The sequence below is a fragment of the Barbatula barbatula genome (genome assembly GCF_947034865.1).
Source record: "Barbatula barbatula genome assembly, chromosome: 9".
Taxonomy (NCBI): Eukaryota; Metazoa; Chordata; class Actinopteri; order Cypriniformes; family Nemacheilidae; genus Barbatula; species Barbatula barbatula.
Window position 1 is genome coordinate 23,127,503 of NC_136772.1, and position 14,987 is coordinate 23,142,489.

The 14,987-nt window shown below is 38.6% G+C and overlaps 1 protein-coding gene across 9 annotated transcripts in view; it reads left to right on the top strand.

The window, feature by feature from the left end:
• rapgef4a (Rap guanine nucleotide exchange factor 4a) overlaps positions 1-14,942 on the top strand; it is a 30,571-nt gene extending 15,629 nt beyond the window's left edge. For 3 of the 9 annotated variants that reach the window (XM_079464517.1, XM_079464519.1, XM_079464520.1), the window contains 25 exons: positions 957-1,021; positions 1,742-1,848; positions 4,345-4,466; positions 4,686-4,857; positions 5,111-5,195; positions 5,982-6,042; positions 6,223-6,299; positions 6,734-6,880; positions 7,610-7,707; positions 7,801-7,886; positions 8,560-8,638; positions 9,004-9,154; positions 9,260-9,348; positions 9,430-9,460; positions 9,540-9,618; positions 10,024-10,170; positions 10,449-10,546; positions 10,622-10,747; positions 10,887-11,065; positions 12,213-12,303; positions 12,406-12,456; positions 12,642-12,729; positions 13,267-13,331; positions 13,403-13,457; positions 13,931-14,942. In XM_079464517.1, the coding sequence (XP_079320643.1) occupies positions 957-1,021; positions 1,742-1,848; positions 4,345-4,466; positions 4,686-4,857; positions 5,111-5,195; positions 5,982-6,042; positions 6,223-6,299; positions 6,734-6,880; positions 7,610-7,707; positions 7,801-7,886; positions 8,560-8,638; positions 9,004-9,154; positions 9,260-9,348; positions 9,430-9,460; positions 9,540-9,618; positions 10,024-10,170; positions 10,449-10,546; positions 10,622-10,747; positions 10,887-11,065; positions 12,213-12,303; positions 12,406-12,456; positions 12,642-12,729; positions 13,267-13,331; positions 13,403-13,457; positions 13,931-14,061 (2,480 nt within the window). In that variant the 3' untranslated portion in view covers positions 14,062-14,942. Of the gene's footprint in view, positions 1-719; positions 1,022-1,615; positions 1,667-1,741; positions 1,849-4,344; positions 4,467-4,685; positions 4,858-5,110; positions 5,196-5,981; positions 6,043-6,222; positions 6,300-6,733; positions 6,881-7,609; positions 7,887-8,559; positions 8,639-9,003; positions 9,155-9,259; positions 9,349-9,429; positions 9,461-9,539; positions 9,619-10,023; positions 10,171-10,448; positions 10,547-10,621; positions 10,748-10,886; positions 11,066-12,212; positions 12,304-12,405; positions 12,457-12,641; positions 12,730-13,266; positions 13,332-13,402; positions 13,458-13,930 lie in introns of all 9 variants that reach the window. The other 6 variants (XM_079464515.1, XM_079464516.1, XM_079464522.1 and 3 more) reach the window with 4 other exon arrangements.
• Positions 14,943-14,987: the final 45 nt, after the last annotated feature.

Genomic DNA, 14,987 nt, shown 5'->3' on the forward strand with positions numbered 1-14,987 from the left:
ATATATATATATATATATATACTTTACCTAATAAAACAATTTCTTTAAATAGATTTTATAATTTATCAGTCTGTATAAATTAAAACGTTTGTTCCGTAATGTTGTTTCTGTAAAGCTTCTTAATTGGCTACAATGCAAAATGTGTAAAGCCAAAACTTGAATTGGATTTAAAAGTCCAAAGTGAACATTTAGTTAATATATGCAAATGAATGAAATGCAAATAAATGATATATAAACACTATGTGTTGTCTACCCGTTCCCATCGATCTGCGTATAAATACACGCTGTTGCAATATCGTGTAATACGTACCCCAAAGTTCCAATGTTTGCGCCACCTCAGTGGAGGGCGGCCATTTTGAAACGTACATGAAGAGGAAACACTGAAATAATTAAAATAATGCTGTCATATTTAGGGTTTAGGTTAGTGTGCAGATTAATAAAACATATTGCGAATAAATAGGTGTATTGTATGCTCGCAAAATGGAACTTTGGCGTACTTATATACGATATTGCTGCACCGCGAGTTATTTACACGCAATTGGTTCACGCAAAGAATCTCACTTTATTATTGCATTCCTTGGCAAACAGTGTTTAGAAATCTTTATTGATGTTTTCTCTTGGCAAAGGAGAAGATATAAAGAAACATCTTGTTTGCTGAAGCATTTAATGCGCCTGAAGCTGTTGCACTGTACAGAGGATGAAGTGTTGTTTTATTTAAGGTAAGACTGCAGGGCTGAGGTCTAAATGGTTTGTTGTTTCTGATGGAGAAAGCTTTTCATGTGTGGATGATGACCCGGCCTGGCCCCCTGTCGCCCCTCAGGACCCATTACTGAAGATTACACATTACACGCATCTCCATGAAATCTTTAACATTGATCATGCAGAGTATTTTGATTAAAAGATTAGTTTTCATTTCAGACAGCTTTTAAGAATATGATCTTTATGTGTTTTAACAGGAATGCCTGACAAGGAGAACCTGAGCAACAGCTCTCTTGGATCATCATTCAAACACTTAAAAACGGTTTGTGTTTATTCTTATCCTTTCTCCTATTTGCGTCAGTTGTGATTCTACATCCTTCCTTCCAACCATCTCCCCACCATAACCCATCTAAACATAAACTAGTGACTCTGCTGTCCTCTTCCCATTGTCCAGTTCTGTTCCAGTGACCTCACGGGTCATTTCCTGTTCACCACTGTCAACAACCTGTCAACCCTGTTTGTCATATTTACCATCTTTTTTTCACGCTTTGTGTAACGCTGTTGTGAGTGTTTGCGGGTTTGTGTAACAGCCGCAGAATCGGTCTTCCAGAATGTTCAGTTTGTTATGTTATAAACTTTGCTTACAAATGCTCCAAAGCTCAACAGACTTTAATGTGCTTATATTGATTTACATTGAGAGTCTGTTGTTGTTCTATTTGAAAAGGTAAACAGTTTTAATGTCTACGTTTTTCTCTATGTTTATCAATATTTATTATGTTGTTAACATTTTAAAAACGGATTAAAGACGGTATACGGTCTGTACGTTCTGTTGCCCCACGTGGATCTACTCCCATTCCTTCATTTTCTTTCCATTCCCTATTTCTTTTTTTGAACGTGTTTGTGTTTTGTTTTCCAGACCTCATTTATTCAAAATCCAACCAATCTTCCCCCCAAATCCATTACACAGGTATAACAGCCATCAGCCTGACAGCTAACTGGCTGATGGCGTGTATTGAGCGGTTTGTCTCTGTTTGTCTCTCAGGTGCCATCAGAAAAGATTCTGCGGGCAGGTAAAGTGTTAAGAAACACCATTCTGACCCGAGCGCCTCACATGATCAGAGACAGAAAATACCACCTGAAGTCATACAGGTAAGTGTCTAAAGACGTCTCAATGTTTACTTTAATGCCAATTTAACATTTGTGTAATTAGTTATATTTTTATATGACGTCATTTATGGTACTTTGTATAGTAAATATTGAATATTTTACTTAAAAACAGTAAATGCATGTAATGCATATAAATGTTTTTATATTGCTATTGTGCTGTATTTATACAGCCACGGAAACAATTAACGGGCCACTTCAACCAAAAATGGAAATTGTGTCATAATTTACTCACCCTCAGGTTGTTCTAAACCGGTATACATTTCTTTGTTCTGCTTAACACAAAGGAAGATATTTGGAAGAATTTTAATAACAAAACAGATCTCATCCCCTATTGACTCCCATAGTATTTACTTTCCCTACTGCGGCAGACAATGGGGGATGAGATCTTTTTGGTTACTGACATTCTTCCAAATATCTTCTTTTGTGATCATCAGAACAAAGAAATGTATATTATTTATTACATCAAGGTGGTCTTTCTGCTGGGCCTTAGGCCTGTCGCACCTCCCACGGTGCCTGTGGTGGACTGTGCACGGTAGGGGCGTCCTCTTCCCCGAGGCAGACCTAAGCCTGTCCGCATACCGCATGGTTTTGCTGCCGCATTTTCAGCTGGGGACCACCGCTCATTGTCGTTTCGCCCCTTAACCCAGAACGTCTCCTGGTGGCGGGGCAGTGAACAGGGACGTCTCTCTGACACCCCCAAAACCCAGTTAGATGTTACTCCCCAAGCCTTGTCTCATCGTTTAAGCCTTGCTTTCTCAGCTTCCACAGTGAGCTCTTTGGTGGATCGGCTCAGTGTAGTCCCAGGTTCTTGAGCAGGCATGATGTTGATCTGTTCAACCCATTGGTGGAGATTTTTTGGACTGGGGAGGGTGTCGTATGTTGCCCTTATGAGGAAACTGACCCTGTGGCAGTTTCCTGAACTAAACCCAGCTGATTGCTCGGCTCGCGACATGCTCCCAAGTTGTCACTACCCCTGCTGGCCCTGTGCCACAGACATCACTCTGAGCTCCTCATGCTCAATCCTGGTGACCACTGCAACCTCTCCTTCCTGCTTGGCTTGGACCATAGGATGGGTGGTCCGCTGCATCCGAGGCCTGCCCGCCCTGTTTGGACCATACCCACCACTTGTTGATGCTGTAGTCTTCCCATCACCTTCTGCACCTCCTCCTAAACTCTCCATTTCCTTCCAGCATCAACTCTGGCATTTGCATCAACCACTTTCCGTTCTGAGGACTTTCTTAATTCCATCACCAGCCTTACCTTCTCCTGCCTGTAGCCCAAGGTGATGGATTTTAGGGGTAGCTGAAGTGAGTTCAATCCATACAGGCCTGCAACTAAGAAGCACCGTGGTAGGCCATTTGCGTATGAAGGAGTTGACTTTTGCCTCCATCCGGCCTACTGCTGATAAGTTGACTCCGCACAGCTTCAGAGGCCACATCATTCTTGGATACAACGTGAAGGAATAACACCACACTTTGTACTGTCCAGGTACAATAGCAGGCTTGCGTCAATCATGGACAGACCTTCTGACAGCTACCGAAGGATGATTTTCCCCATATCCTTGTCTGAGAGGCCAGCTGTGTAAAGACTTCCCAGGCTTCGGATGGGCTGATCCACGATTCAGGGGATGTCTTCCCCACTGATGGTGAAGGTGACTCTCTCATTTCTCTCCCCCTTTCGCAATGAGAGGCTCTTTGACTTCTGCCGCTTGAACTTCATCCTGGCCCAGGTGATCAGCCCATCCAGCTTCTTAACTAGTATGGATGTGCATGGGGCTGTTAGTAGCAGGCAGGTGATGCCGTCCATATAGGGGCGGGAGCCTCTGACCTGCAGGCAGCCGGACCCCACCCACCATCTGCCTTGTCCCTATCAGGATGATGTCAAACGCTGCCACGAAGAGGCAGGTTTTGAACAATCTGAGAGTATTTTAATGATGACAGAATTTTCTCTTTCTTTTCACTTGAAGAGACCATTCCAAATGTTCAATAAACATAATATAATCACATACAAATCATTTTTAACTTTTACTAAATACATGTACAAATATGACTGTTGTGTTGCTTAAAAGGCAATATGACTTCAAATAAATCAGAGCATCAATTTTCATTTTCTTCAAAAAAATGCAAACAGAAACAATATTTTTATTTACAATTGGTAAGAAACATTTTTACATTGTAGTTCACCGAATGAAACAAAAATGATAATTTTACCTAAACACATACCCATAAATAGTACTTCCGCGGCTATAAAATATGTACATATAAGCAGTATATACTGTATATATATATATATGTACCCCACTGTATATATTAAGTATACAGTATACATTTTATTTATACATGTATATATATATATATACTTCTTACAGCCAATACTGTAGTTGTATTTTTTGTATTTGTATTTAGTTTTGACTGGTTTAGCGCTCGATGCGATGTGTTGTTTTACCTGTAACATGTTTTCTGCACGCGTGTGTGGCAGGCAGTGCTGCATGGGAACGGAGCTTGTTGATTGGCTGATGCAGTACACTTCCTGTGTGCACTCTCGTGTTCAGGCTGTAGGCATGTGGCAGGTGCTGCTGGAGGAGGGAGTTTTAATCCACGGTGAGAATGTGCCGTACATGTGTAACCACCCGTTATGACCTGTTGTGTAACCGTTCACCCAAAAAGCAAAAATCTGTCATCATTTATTTACACTCACCTGTATAACGTTTTTGAACACAAAAGAAGATATTTTGAAGACCACTTGTTTACCAAACAATTTCGGACCCCATTTTTTTTCATTTGATATTTTTTATTAGTTGACCTGTTTGTGTTCTTTAGTGGATCAGGAGCTGAGTTTCCAAGATAAATATATTTTCTATCGCTTCCTGGAGGACGCCCCTCTTCCCAACGAAGATGAAAAGAAAGAGAGTGACGACGAGCTGCAGGACACCCTCCTCCTCCTCTCTCAGATCGGACCTGATGCTCATCTGCGAATGATCCTGCAGAAACAGTACGTTCTTGCTTTAAAATTTCAGTCATTATACGTCTCCACGAGGGCTGAGAGTTATAAAGCGATCTGATCCAGATCTCTGTTTGGCTGCTTTCCTCTGAACCTTCCCACAATTCTCTCTGAGGGGCGATTAGGCTCTTTTATGCCCTGAAGGAGAGATGCCCTTTTGGAAGTTCTGCAAGTCTGACTTGCACCAGGCGGAACTTTTTAAAATGTCAGAATAAGAGTCATGACATCATTGTCTTCACCGCAGGCCTGGACAGAGGACATCAGATGACTTGGAGATCATTTATGAGGAGCTACTGCATATTAAGGCCTTATCACATCTCTCCACCACTGTGAGTCCACACACATCTGTATTGTTTTATTACTCCAGTGTGGAACATAAAAGATGTTTTTTAGAAAGTATGTTTTGCACTTTTTCATACAATAGTTGAAATTTCTCCTTAGAAAAAATCTTGGGAGGATGATTTTTCATGCATGAATAGCAAACTTGTATTTAATATGTGCATCATAATGTAAGACATTTTTGAAAAAGCTTTTTAGGTACACTTTTAACATGCGAACACGAAAATCACATTATTATTTTTTACCATCGACAGTACACACATTGATTCATTTTGGTATTATAACTTGTACGGAGAAATGAGAAGGTATTGGCATAAAACTGATCTTAAAACAACAGTTTAACACAAAATCATCGTCCGAAACTTCATAAGTGCACATTTGATGGTTTTTGTCTTTTATGACTAATAGTGTCCTCACCAACCGAGTTCTAGACGTAGTCACCCATCATCGCTTCATCCCACCGTCCCTGTGCTACAGAGCTTTCTAGACAATTGGAAAATAATATTTTTAAAATATGTGAATTATTCACGATATAAAATCAACATTTACCTGAGCTAAATATACACTAAAACATGGATGCTACAAGAAAATAAATACTACCACAATAATAAGCACCACAGAATTGTACAAGAACTATAAAAACAAATTATTGTTGTTTTATTTAAAAGCACTATGTTATCTCAAATATCTCAGTTATCTCATATAAAGGTGAAATACACTCAATTGTTGTGGTAATAATACAATGTAGATTCTGTTATTTTCTCTTTTCTCTTTAGGTGAAGAGGGAATTGGCCGGGGTTTTAATATTTGAGTCTCATGCGAAAGCAGGCACGGTGTGTAAGTTACAGACCTTTTCACCTCACAAATGAAACCCTACGAGACATGCTAAACGGATTTACACCGAGTTTCAATGTGATAATCCCAGAATATGTGGGTGATGTGCTGTACGTCTGATGTCTCTGTGGATTATAATCCGACTTGTTTTGTCTTCATCATTGATTTATTTTCTTCCTATAGTGTTTAATCAGGGGGAGGAAGGGACGTCTTGGTACATCATCCTGAAGGGCTCTGTTAATGTGGTCATCTATGGGAAGGTCAGACTTATTCTCCGATAATGCTTCACATTAAACACACCAGTTTAACTTTTGTTAATAATGTGACAATGCAAATCAGATAATCCCACTTTTATGAATCATGCAGTAACTGTGGCTTCCATTACACCACACAGACCTTTTCAGACAAAAGTCTTTTTTTTAGTAATAATTTATTTAAAGCAATACATTATTATTACGCTTTGAATTGTCCTAATAATATTACTTTTCATAATACCAAAATATGACACTTTTTGGGCACAGATTTTTCCTAATTTAGATTTTAGGACAGTTACACACTTGTCGATTTCGACATTTTTTCTGCCCCCTTAGGACAAGTGGTATTTATATGTTGCCAGTATGAATTGCGTTTATTCTTTTCAACACATTTGTAGATCCACACATCAATAAGATGGAGGTGTTGTGTGTCTTTGCAGGGTGTAGTATGCACACTTCATGAGGGAGATGACTTTGGCAAGCTGGCTCTGGTGAATGACGCACCTCGGGCCGCCTCCATTGTCCTGAGAGAAGACAACTGCCACTTCCTCAGGGTGGACAAAGAAGACTTCAACAGGATCCTCAGGGTCAGGGGTCATTATTCACAATGTGTGCATCAAGAATTTTTCTTCTGTAAACATCCTTCAAAGAACTTTATTATACAATTTGGTGTCGTTAATGTACAATCAGCATCATTTTCAATAATAATGATGGTGATTATCATTATCATCTTATTGTTTTCTTTTTTGGTATCTGCTTTTGTGTGTGTGTGTGTGTGTGTGTGTGTGTGTCTAATCCTCCACTATCACTGGCACATCCGCTGTTAACCGAACAGCGTTGGCACCCATTCACTTCTATTGTATGGACACAAAACCAATGCAAGCAAATGGGTGCCAGTTAACAACATTCTTCAAAATATCTTCTTTTGTAAAAAGAAAGTCATACAGGAATTAAATGACAAGAGGCTGAGAGTGTACTAAAATATGCTACTAATATACGTATATGAATGTTACAAGGAGTGTATTGTTAATTTTATTCATTTGAGTTGGGATAAAAAGACAAAGACCTCCTGTAGTATAAATAAGTGTGAGTCTCCATCTACTGGCGGTGATGCTAAAATACACCGATACATTACAATAATGAAAAATTGCAGAAAACACATTTCGCTTAAAAATATGAAATAAATACGCGCAGTACACAGACATATATTGTGTAAACCTTTGTTCTGGATGCGATTAATTGTTTGACAGCCCTAAATGTATTATTTATAATTAGCATTAGCCATACAATATATATATATATATGCTTGTGTTCAGGATGTGGAGGCAAACACGGTTCGTCTGAAGGAACATGAAGAGGATGTGTTAGTTCTGGAGAAGAGTAACAGCAGAGGTTCCAGTTCTTCTCCTCTCAAGTACATTTCTCTTCTTCTGTCAGTTTTAACATGTGCCAGTATATCAATCATTGGGAGATGTGAAAGTTTATCATCCCATCATCTCTTCTACAGGTACACTGTGATGTCAGGGACTCCGGAGAAGATTCTGGAACATCTTCTGGAGACAATGAAACTTGATTCTCAATTCACAGAATCAGGTTTAGAATCATGAATCTTTTTACCGACCTTCAAACCCTCAAAAAATTGTATTTAATAACTTTAAGATATCTTCTTTATTCACAACAAATAAATGTTTACAGGCTTGAAACCACTTTAGGGTGAGTAAATAATGAGAGATTTGCCTCTTTTTGTGTAAACTATTTCCTTAAGTCGTTCATAATCAGACTTATCAACACACATTTCAGCGTCATCTCACAAACTGCACGTATACCTGTGACTTTTTCCGTCAATATCTCCAGATTTAGATACAAAAATACACAGGGGCCGCAGAATTGTAAGAAAAATAACTCTATTGACCTTCAATAAACCCTATAATATAAATTCTCACAACAAGCAGTGTTGACAAAACAAAGTTCTTGCGTTTTCTTGCATCCCATACTGCCTACAGACGACACAACAAACGTGACTGCGCATGCGCACTTTTGTGACCCCACCATAACTTCCGGTGCACATTCACAAGCGCCTGTCGATTATTTCTGATAACATTCAAAAGAAACCGAGAAGAACCGTTACTTGGTTAAACTTCTCAAGTCAAGTCAGCTTTATTCATATAGAGCTGTACAAGAAAACTTTGACTATAAGAAAAACATATAAGGTTATGCAATTAAAACGTATTCATTAATCTGTCTTTCTCTCTCCGTCTCTCTCTAGATCCCGCTATGGATGACTTTTTACTTATGCACTGTGTCTTTGTCCCAAACAGTCATCTGTGTCCTCTCCTCATGGCCCAATATCCTTTAAAATGCATTCGCAGAGAGTTGTTCTTCATCTTTTCACCACGGCACGGCTATTTTTGCTTTCGGTCACATGTCTTGAGCCGTAAGGCGTAACATGTAACTATGACTGTGTCTTAAATCTCTTCCCTATACCGCTGGCTCCGTTACTTTCCTAAGATGAGTTCACTTGAGAGAGTGAATGCAGAGCAATGAGTGCACAAGGCGAAGATGTGGGAATTCATTCTGCGTGAGGTTGGGTACAGAGCAGCTAGATTTGTCGAGCGTATATCTGACGTGCGCTAGTTATTGCAGTGCACCATGGGATTGAATGAGTGCACTTGGCAAGTTTTGATTTCTAAAGTCCTTAGCACCGGTGCACCTATCACGCTCAGGCGTCTCAGGGCAGTGAACAGGAGAGGATGGATTACTCTCTCAATAACAAACGCAGAGTCATACATCTGGTGTTACAGTGGGCTGCTATTAACACAGACCACCTGCCAGAGGAGGACACCTCCTTTAACTTCCTCCAGGTCAGCACCTTCTCCTCACACACGCTTTTGGATTCAATTTCTTCAATTAAGATTATTTAGTCCAAACCAGAGTCCTGTGTAGATGGGTCTGTTCTGCTGTGACAGGATTTCTACGAGACGGTGTGTGAAGACTCCACACTCATTCCAGCTCTGAAGGATCATCTGCTTGGACTAGAGAAGATCGTGAAGCAAACGTGAGACCACAGTTTTTAAAACAAGACTACAGATACGTTTGACTTATTTCAACTCTATATTTTTATTGACTTTCTTTACAGTTCAGATGATGACAGAACCTCTCGGAAAAAGGTGAAAATTTCACACAAATCATATTGAACGTTACAGTGTTTGTATTCATTTTTGATGCACTAATTCCTGATGGTTTCAGCACAAAGTCCTGCTGCGTCAGTTCAGCACGGGGGACGACAGACTGCAGAAGCGTCAGCCAATCAGGAGCACCGATGAGAGTGAGTCAATACCTGCTGCCCAGTTTAACACCCATTGATTGAATAGCCGATATCATTTCTATTTTTTCACGAATCGTTCATTTACACACGTCACACAAAGGAAAGAAAAGTGCTATAGATGTTGCTTATACGGTTCCTTATGGGCCTATTCTGTTTCAGAACAAATTTAACAATATTATTAATGTATATAATTATAATTTGATATATATATAATTTCTTACCTTAAATTTATTCTGAAGTCAGTAATAACAAAAAAATTGTAAATTAGTATAATCACTAATTAAAGTATTTTGGTAATAATAATAACAAATTAATAAATGTAATAAAATGTATGATCTTTATTTTAATAATCAGCGGTTTCTGTTGTTTTAAATGTTTGTTGTTGTTTAAATATTATCATTGCAGTTCTCTTTAAGGTGTTCTGCAGTGATCACACCTACACCACCATACGAGTGCCTGTCGCCGCGTCTGTCAGAGAGGTCATCGCCGCGGTTACGGATAAATTGGGGTCAGGCGAGGAACTTCTGCTCATCCAGCTTAGCTCGGCCGGAGGTGAAAACACACACACACACACACACACCCCACACGTTTTGCACGTTTAAGCCACACTAATAATGCAAAGGATCACAAAAATTTGCATTTACAATAGTTAAACAAATTCAGAGATGTAGGAAACTTTCCATTTTCTCTCCACTTCAGCTCATATACGTATTTTATGTCTAGGAAAATAAATTTAGATAATAAAGAGTTCTCCTTATGGTCTTATGGTGTAGAACTGTTCGTACAATATGTCACGCTGAGTAATATCTGCGTGTGTTCGTGTTTCTCAGATAAAGAGGTTCTGAAGTCATCTGATGTGTCCATCTTCTCCTCACTGAGCATTAACGGTCGTCTGTTCGTCTGCACGAGAGATCATCTGGACTCTTTGGTTTGTGAGAGAGACTCTTAAAACACACATCAGCTGCTCGAGCAAACACTGAGTGTTCACATGTTTATGTTGTAGACTCCTCTGCCGGAGCAGGAGGGTCCGTCTGCAGGGTCCATGTCCACGTTTGAGCTCATGAGCTCTAAAGATCTGGCTCATCACATGACGCTGTATGACTGGGAACTTTTCAACTGTGTACATGAGGTACATGCACTCAGTCTGTTCAGTGTTTCTATTGCCTCTGCGGTGGTTATGATTATTTGGAAAGGATGAATCAATAATAATAAGGTACCAGTTTGTACCACTATAGGCACTGTACATCAATGCCTTGTTTTTCTTTCAGCATGAGTTGATCTATCACACGTTCGGGCGGCAGCATTTTAAGAAGACCACAGCGAATCTGGATCTGTTCCTGCGGAGGTTCAATGAGGTCCAGCTCTGGGTGGTCACAGAGGTTTGTTTGTGTCCCACACTTAGCAAACGTGTCCAGCTTCTCAAGAAGTTCATCAAGATCGCAGCACAGTGAGTCTTGGTTTCTGTCATACTGTAACGTGAATGCCTGTGATGTGGCAGCGTTAGAAGGAAACTGCTGAAAAATGAAAATTCTGCCATGATTACTCAACCTCAAGTCATTCGACAACACTAGGACATCCGTTCATTTTAGGAACACCCGATCGTTCTGAAGAGGTTCGGGAGATATTCGACTCCCGCCCATAGACATGTAACAGATATGCACTTTTGAAGTTTAATTCATGGCATAATTTCTATTTTATTCGTTGTGGTTTCCCTTTAATAGTATCATAAGTAACTCTTTCTAATTTATGACACAATGCTTTATCCGGTATATGCTTTTGTTATAAGGTAGGGGGCGCTGTTGCGCATCTTCTGAAAGAGTGCAGCATCTACAGATCCAAACACAAATACATATCTGTTTCGAATCTGATCTGGATTACAACTTACAATATTTTTGTTAATTTGTATTTGAAGTGTATGAAACCCACTTAAATTCATATTTAATTTAATATAAAAATAGACAAAAATATATGTTTTTAAGCAGAGGCTATGTTCTTTTTTGATATATTAAATGTTTGCATATTCATTTAATATAAATATTTAAAAAAAATGTATTCAGCAGCTGGTAGGGAAAGAGTTAATGGTGTTTAAAGTGTGGTGAAATATTATTATTTATATGTAAATGTGTGTTGCAGAGAATGTGGTTATCATTTAAGTTAAAGGAAGATTTAAAAGAAAAACAGGCCTATTACTTCTCTCGTGTTGTTTCAAAGTTGCACGATTGTGTTTCTTCTGTGTAACACAAAAGAAGTGTAGCAGAATGTTCATGTTTCTCTGTTTCTAAAAATGGAAGAAGCGAACAGCATTATGATGAAAAAATAAAACACGGTAAAACACTACAGTACACGTCAGTTTCATTAAAGATGACTGTACGACTACTGTATGAGATACAACAGAGCACATTCTGCTAAGCATTTTTCTTTTCATGAAGCAAGAATGTCATATGGGTTTGAAACACGACTTGCTAAGTGAGGAAATAATGACAGATATGTTGGGTGAACTCTTCTTTTAAGTAAGTGTAGTACACAATACTGGATTCTCAAGCGCTTTTTTAAATGCTGTGATAATCTAAGAAGTGTTTTTTATCTTTTGAAAGTTGCAAAGAGTTTAAGAACTTGAACTCATTCTTCGCCATTATCATGGGTCTGGCAAATCCAGCCGTCTGTCGACTAAATCAGACGTGGGAGGTAAGAGCACATTCGATGCACTGAACCTTGTACTGACACGAAACATGAATCCAAGAAAATCAGTCAAACCCAGCAATTGAAATTCAGTTTTCTCTTTTACAGAAACTGCCGAGCAAGTTTAAGAAGTTTTATGGAGAGTTTGAAAACATGATGGTAAAAATATTTGTTCAATGTTCAAACACTTTCTCATAATCGCTCCTCATATGCAGAAACTTGAGCATCCCAAACCAGCCTGATGTGACATCACCAGTTTCTTCATTCTAGTCCAGATAACCTATACAGTAACTGGGTTATGTTCTTCAGAACGATATCAGATATACTGTCTTCTCTCCTTTTAGGATCCTTCCAGAAATCACAGAGCGTATCGACTTACAATGGCCAAGCTAGAACCTCCCATCATCCCTTTCATGCCTTTGCTGATTAAAGGTGAGCTTTACACTACACTCGCGAACGCTCTTGAAATACTTGGGCTCACCTACTTATAAATAAAGAAATAATAATTCATTTCTGTGGCCAAGACTGACAGTGTTTAACAACTGTCCAGAGTAAAACTACAGTATAAACCTGGGGCGGATTCACAAAACATTCATAAGAAGAAAAAGATTTTTAACTGAGCCATATTTGTTCTTAAACTGTCATTTAAGAAAGAAGTTAGGGATGTTTTGTACTCCCGTAAAAATCCTTAAAGCTACAGTTTGGTTTATAAACCATAATTCATTTTATTCTTACGAAAAACAATAAAGATGTCCTTAAGAAAGTGTTTGAGAACTTAAGAAGGAACATTTTTATGAGCTTCCTACAGTATCATTTATCTTAAGATATTATATTTATATTTTGTCTTTAGTTTTGTCAATCCGGCCCCTGAATCCTTATCATTGACTATAATTGATGAGTAAATAATGTTCAAATGTTTATTTAAAAGAAAGCACATTTGAACATTAAGTTTGACATTTCTTCTTTCAGATATGACATTCACACACGACGGTAACAAAACATTCACTGACCGACTGGTCAACTTTGAGAAAATGGTGAGTTTTCCTGTTTTACCGTCTGTGAGATTGAAATAATACGTAAGACATGTTCAAATTGTGTTTTTCAGAGAATGATCGCGAACACGGTGAGAATCGTGAGATGCTGCAGAAGTCAGCCGTTCAGTAAGTCACTTAGAAACAGAGGTGGACAGAACTTAGTTTTATAATACTTTGTATTACAAATATGTAAAACACGTGTCCAAATGTATTTATGAAGTGTAGTGGAATAGACATTATGATGCTTGAAAAATACTTAAAGTGACAGTTCACCCAAAAAGTCTGTCATCATTTAATGACTCTCTTGTCATTTTAAACCCGTATGACTTCCGTCCTTCAGCAGAACACAAAAGAAGATATTGTGACGAAAGTTGGTAACCGAAAAGCATTCACTCCTATTGTATGGACAAAAAACCAATGGAAGTAAATGGCTGCCAGGTACCAACATTCTTCAAAATATCTTCTTTTGTGCCCAGAAGAAGAAGTGATTTTAATTTGGGGTGAACCATGACTTTACCTCTGAAATATACTGAACTCACTGAATGTGTATCACTCATTCACATAATCTCAATACATTTCTCTCCGTCCGGTCCGAATAGATCAAGAAGCACCTCAGGTAGCAGGTAAAAACCATCAGGACGTGTGGAGCTACGTGCGCCATATAAGTGTGATTGACAACCAGCGAACCCTATCACAGCTCTCCCACCGCCTTGAGCCGCGCCGGACCTGAGCCGCATCACTACGGAACTGCCATTTCAGTGCTGCTTTACCTCTGCCAGCGAATAAGCTATAGATGCATTTCAACATCCCTGCAGCATACTGTATGCACAGTAAAGTCAAACGTGCATTGAAAGTGTGGCTTTATTTCAGTGTACGGCTTCATTTCCTTCCGTATATGATGTTCTTCTTTCACCTTGCTTCCAGGGTAAAGATGCTCTCTCTTATTCCCCAGTAGCCTATTATTTCATAATCTTTTGTGATCCACGCGGTTCTTCGAATGTTAACAAGCTAGAGTCTGACATTTTTCATTCTAAAGAAGCACGTGAGCAGGACATGTTGATCTGAGTTTTGAAATGGTTTTATTTCTTATATTGAGTTGTGAATACGTTTGTTCTGGATGTACATTTTGGCAGGATATTTATATCATCTTTGGCATGAAGTTAATACATATCAAAATGAATTCAAAAGAGCACATTTCTTCGTGAACTTTATACCTCTGTGTTGTGTAAATAAACCTGTTTCAAGATGCATGTTCACCGAGTCCAAACCTATTTTAATTGAAAATGAATACGTTATAGTATAGGCCTACCATAGAACTACAATTCAACATTTGTTTAATGTGCCAGTGAATCTCTGCCATCATCATTGTTTTTTCCTTATATTGCTTTTTATCATTTTACATTCTGTGTCAGTCTGTTATTTTATTACCGAAATGATACATTGTAATTATTATAGGAGCTTTATAATTGTACGCATTATACTACAAACACATTTTTGTATATCTAACTAATGATATTGCATTGTTTTTCGAATACTAGAACCGAAATAACAACACTCCAACCCTAACAAAAAACCTTACTGAGTTTTACAAATAAAATGATTTATTTACTATACTTTTAACAGATTAAAACGAATGCTTACACATCGAGAGCGATG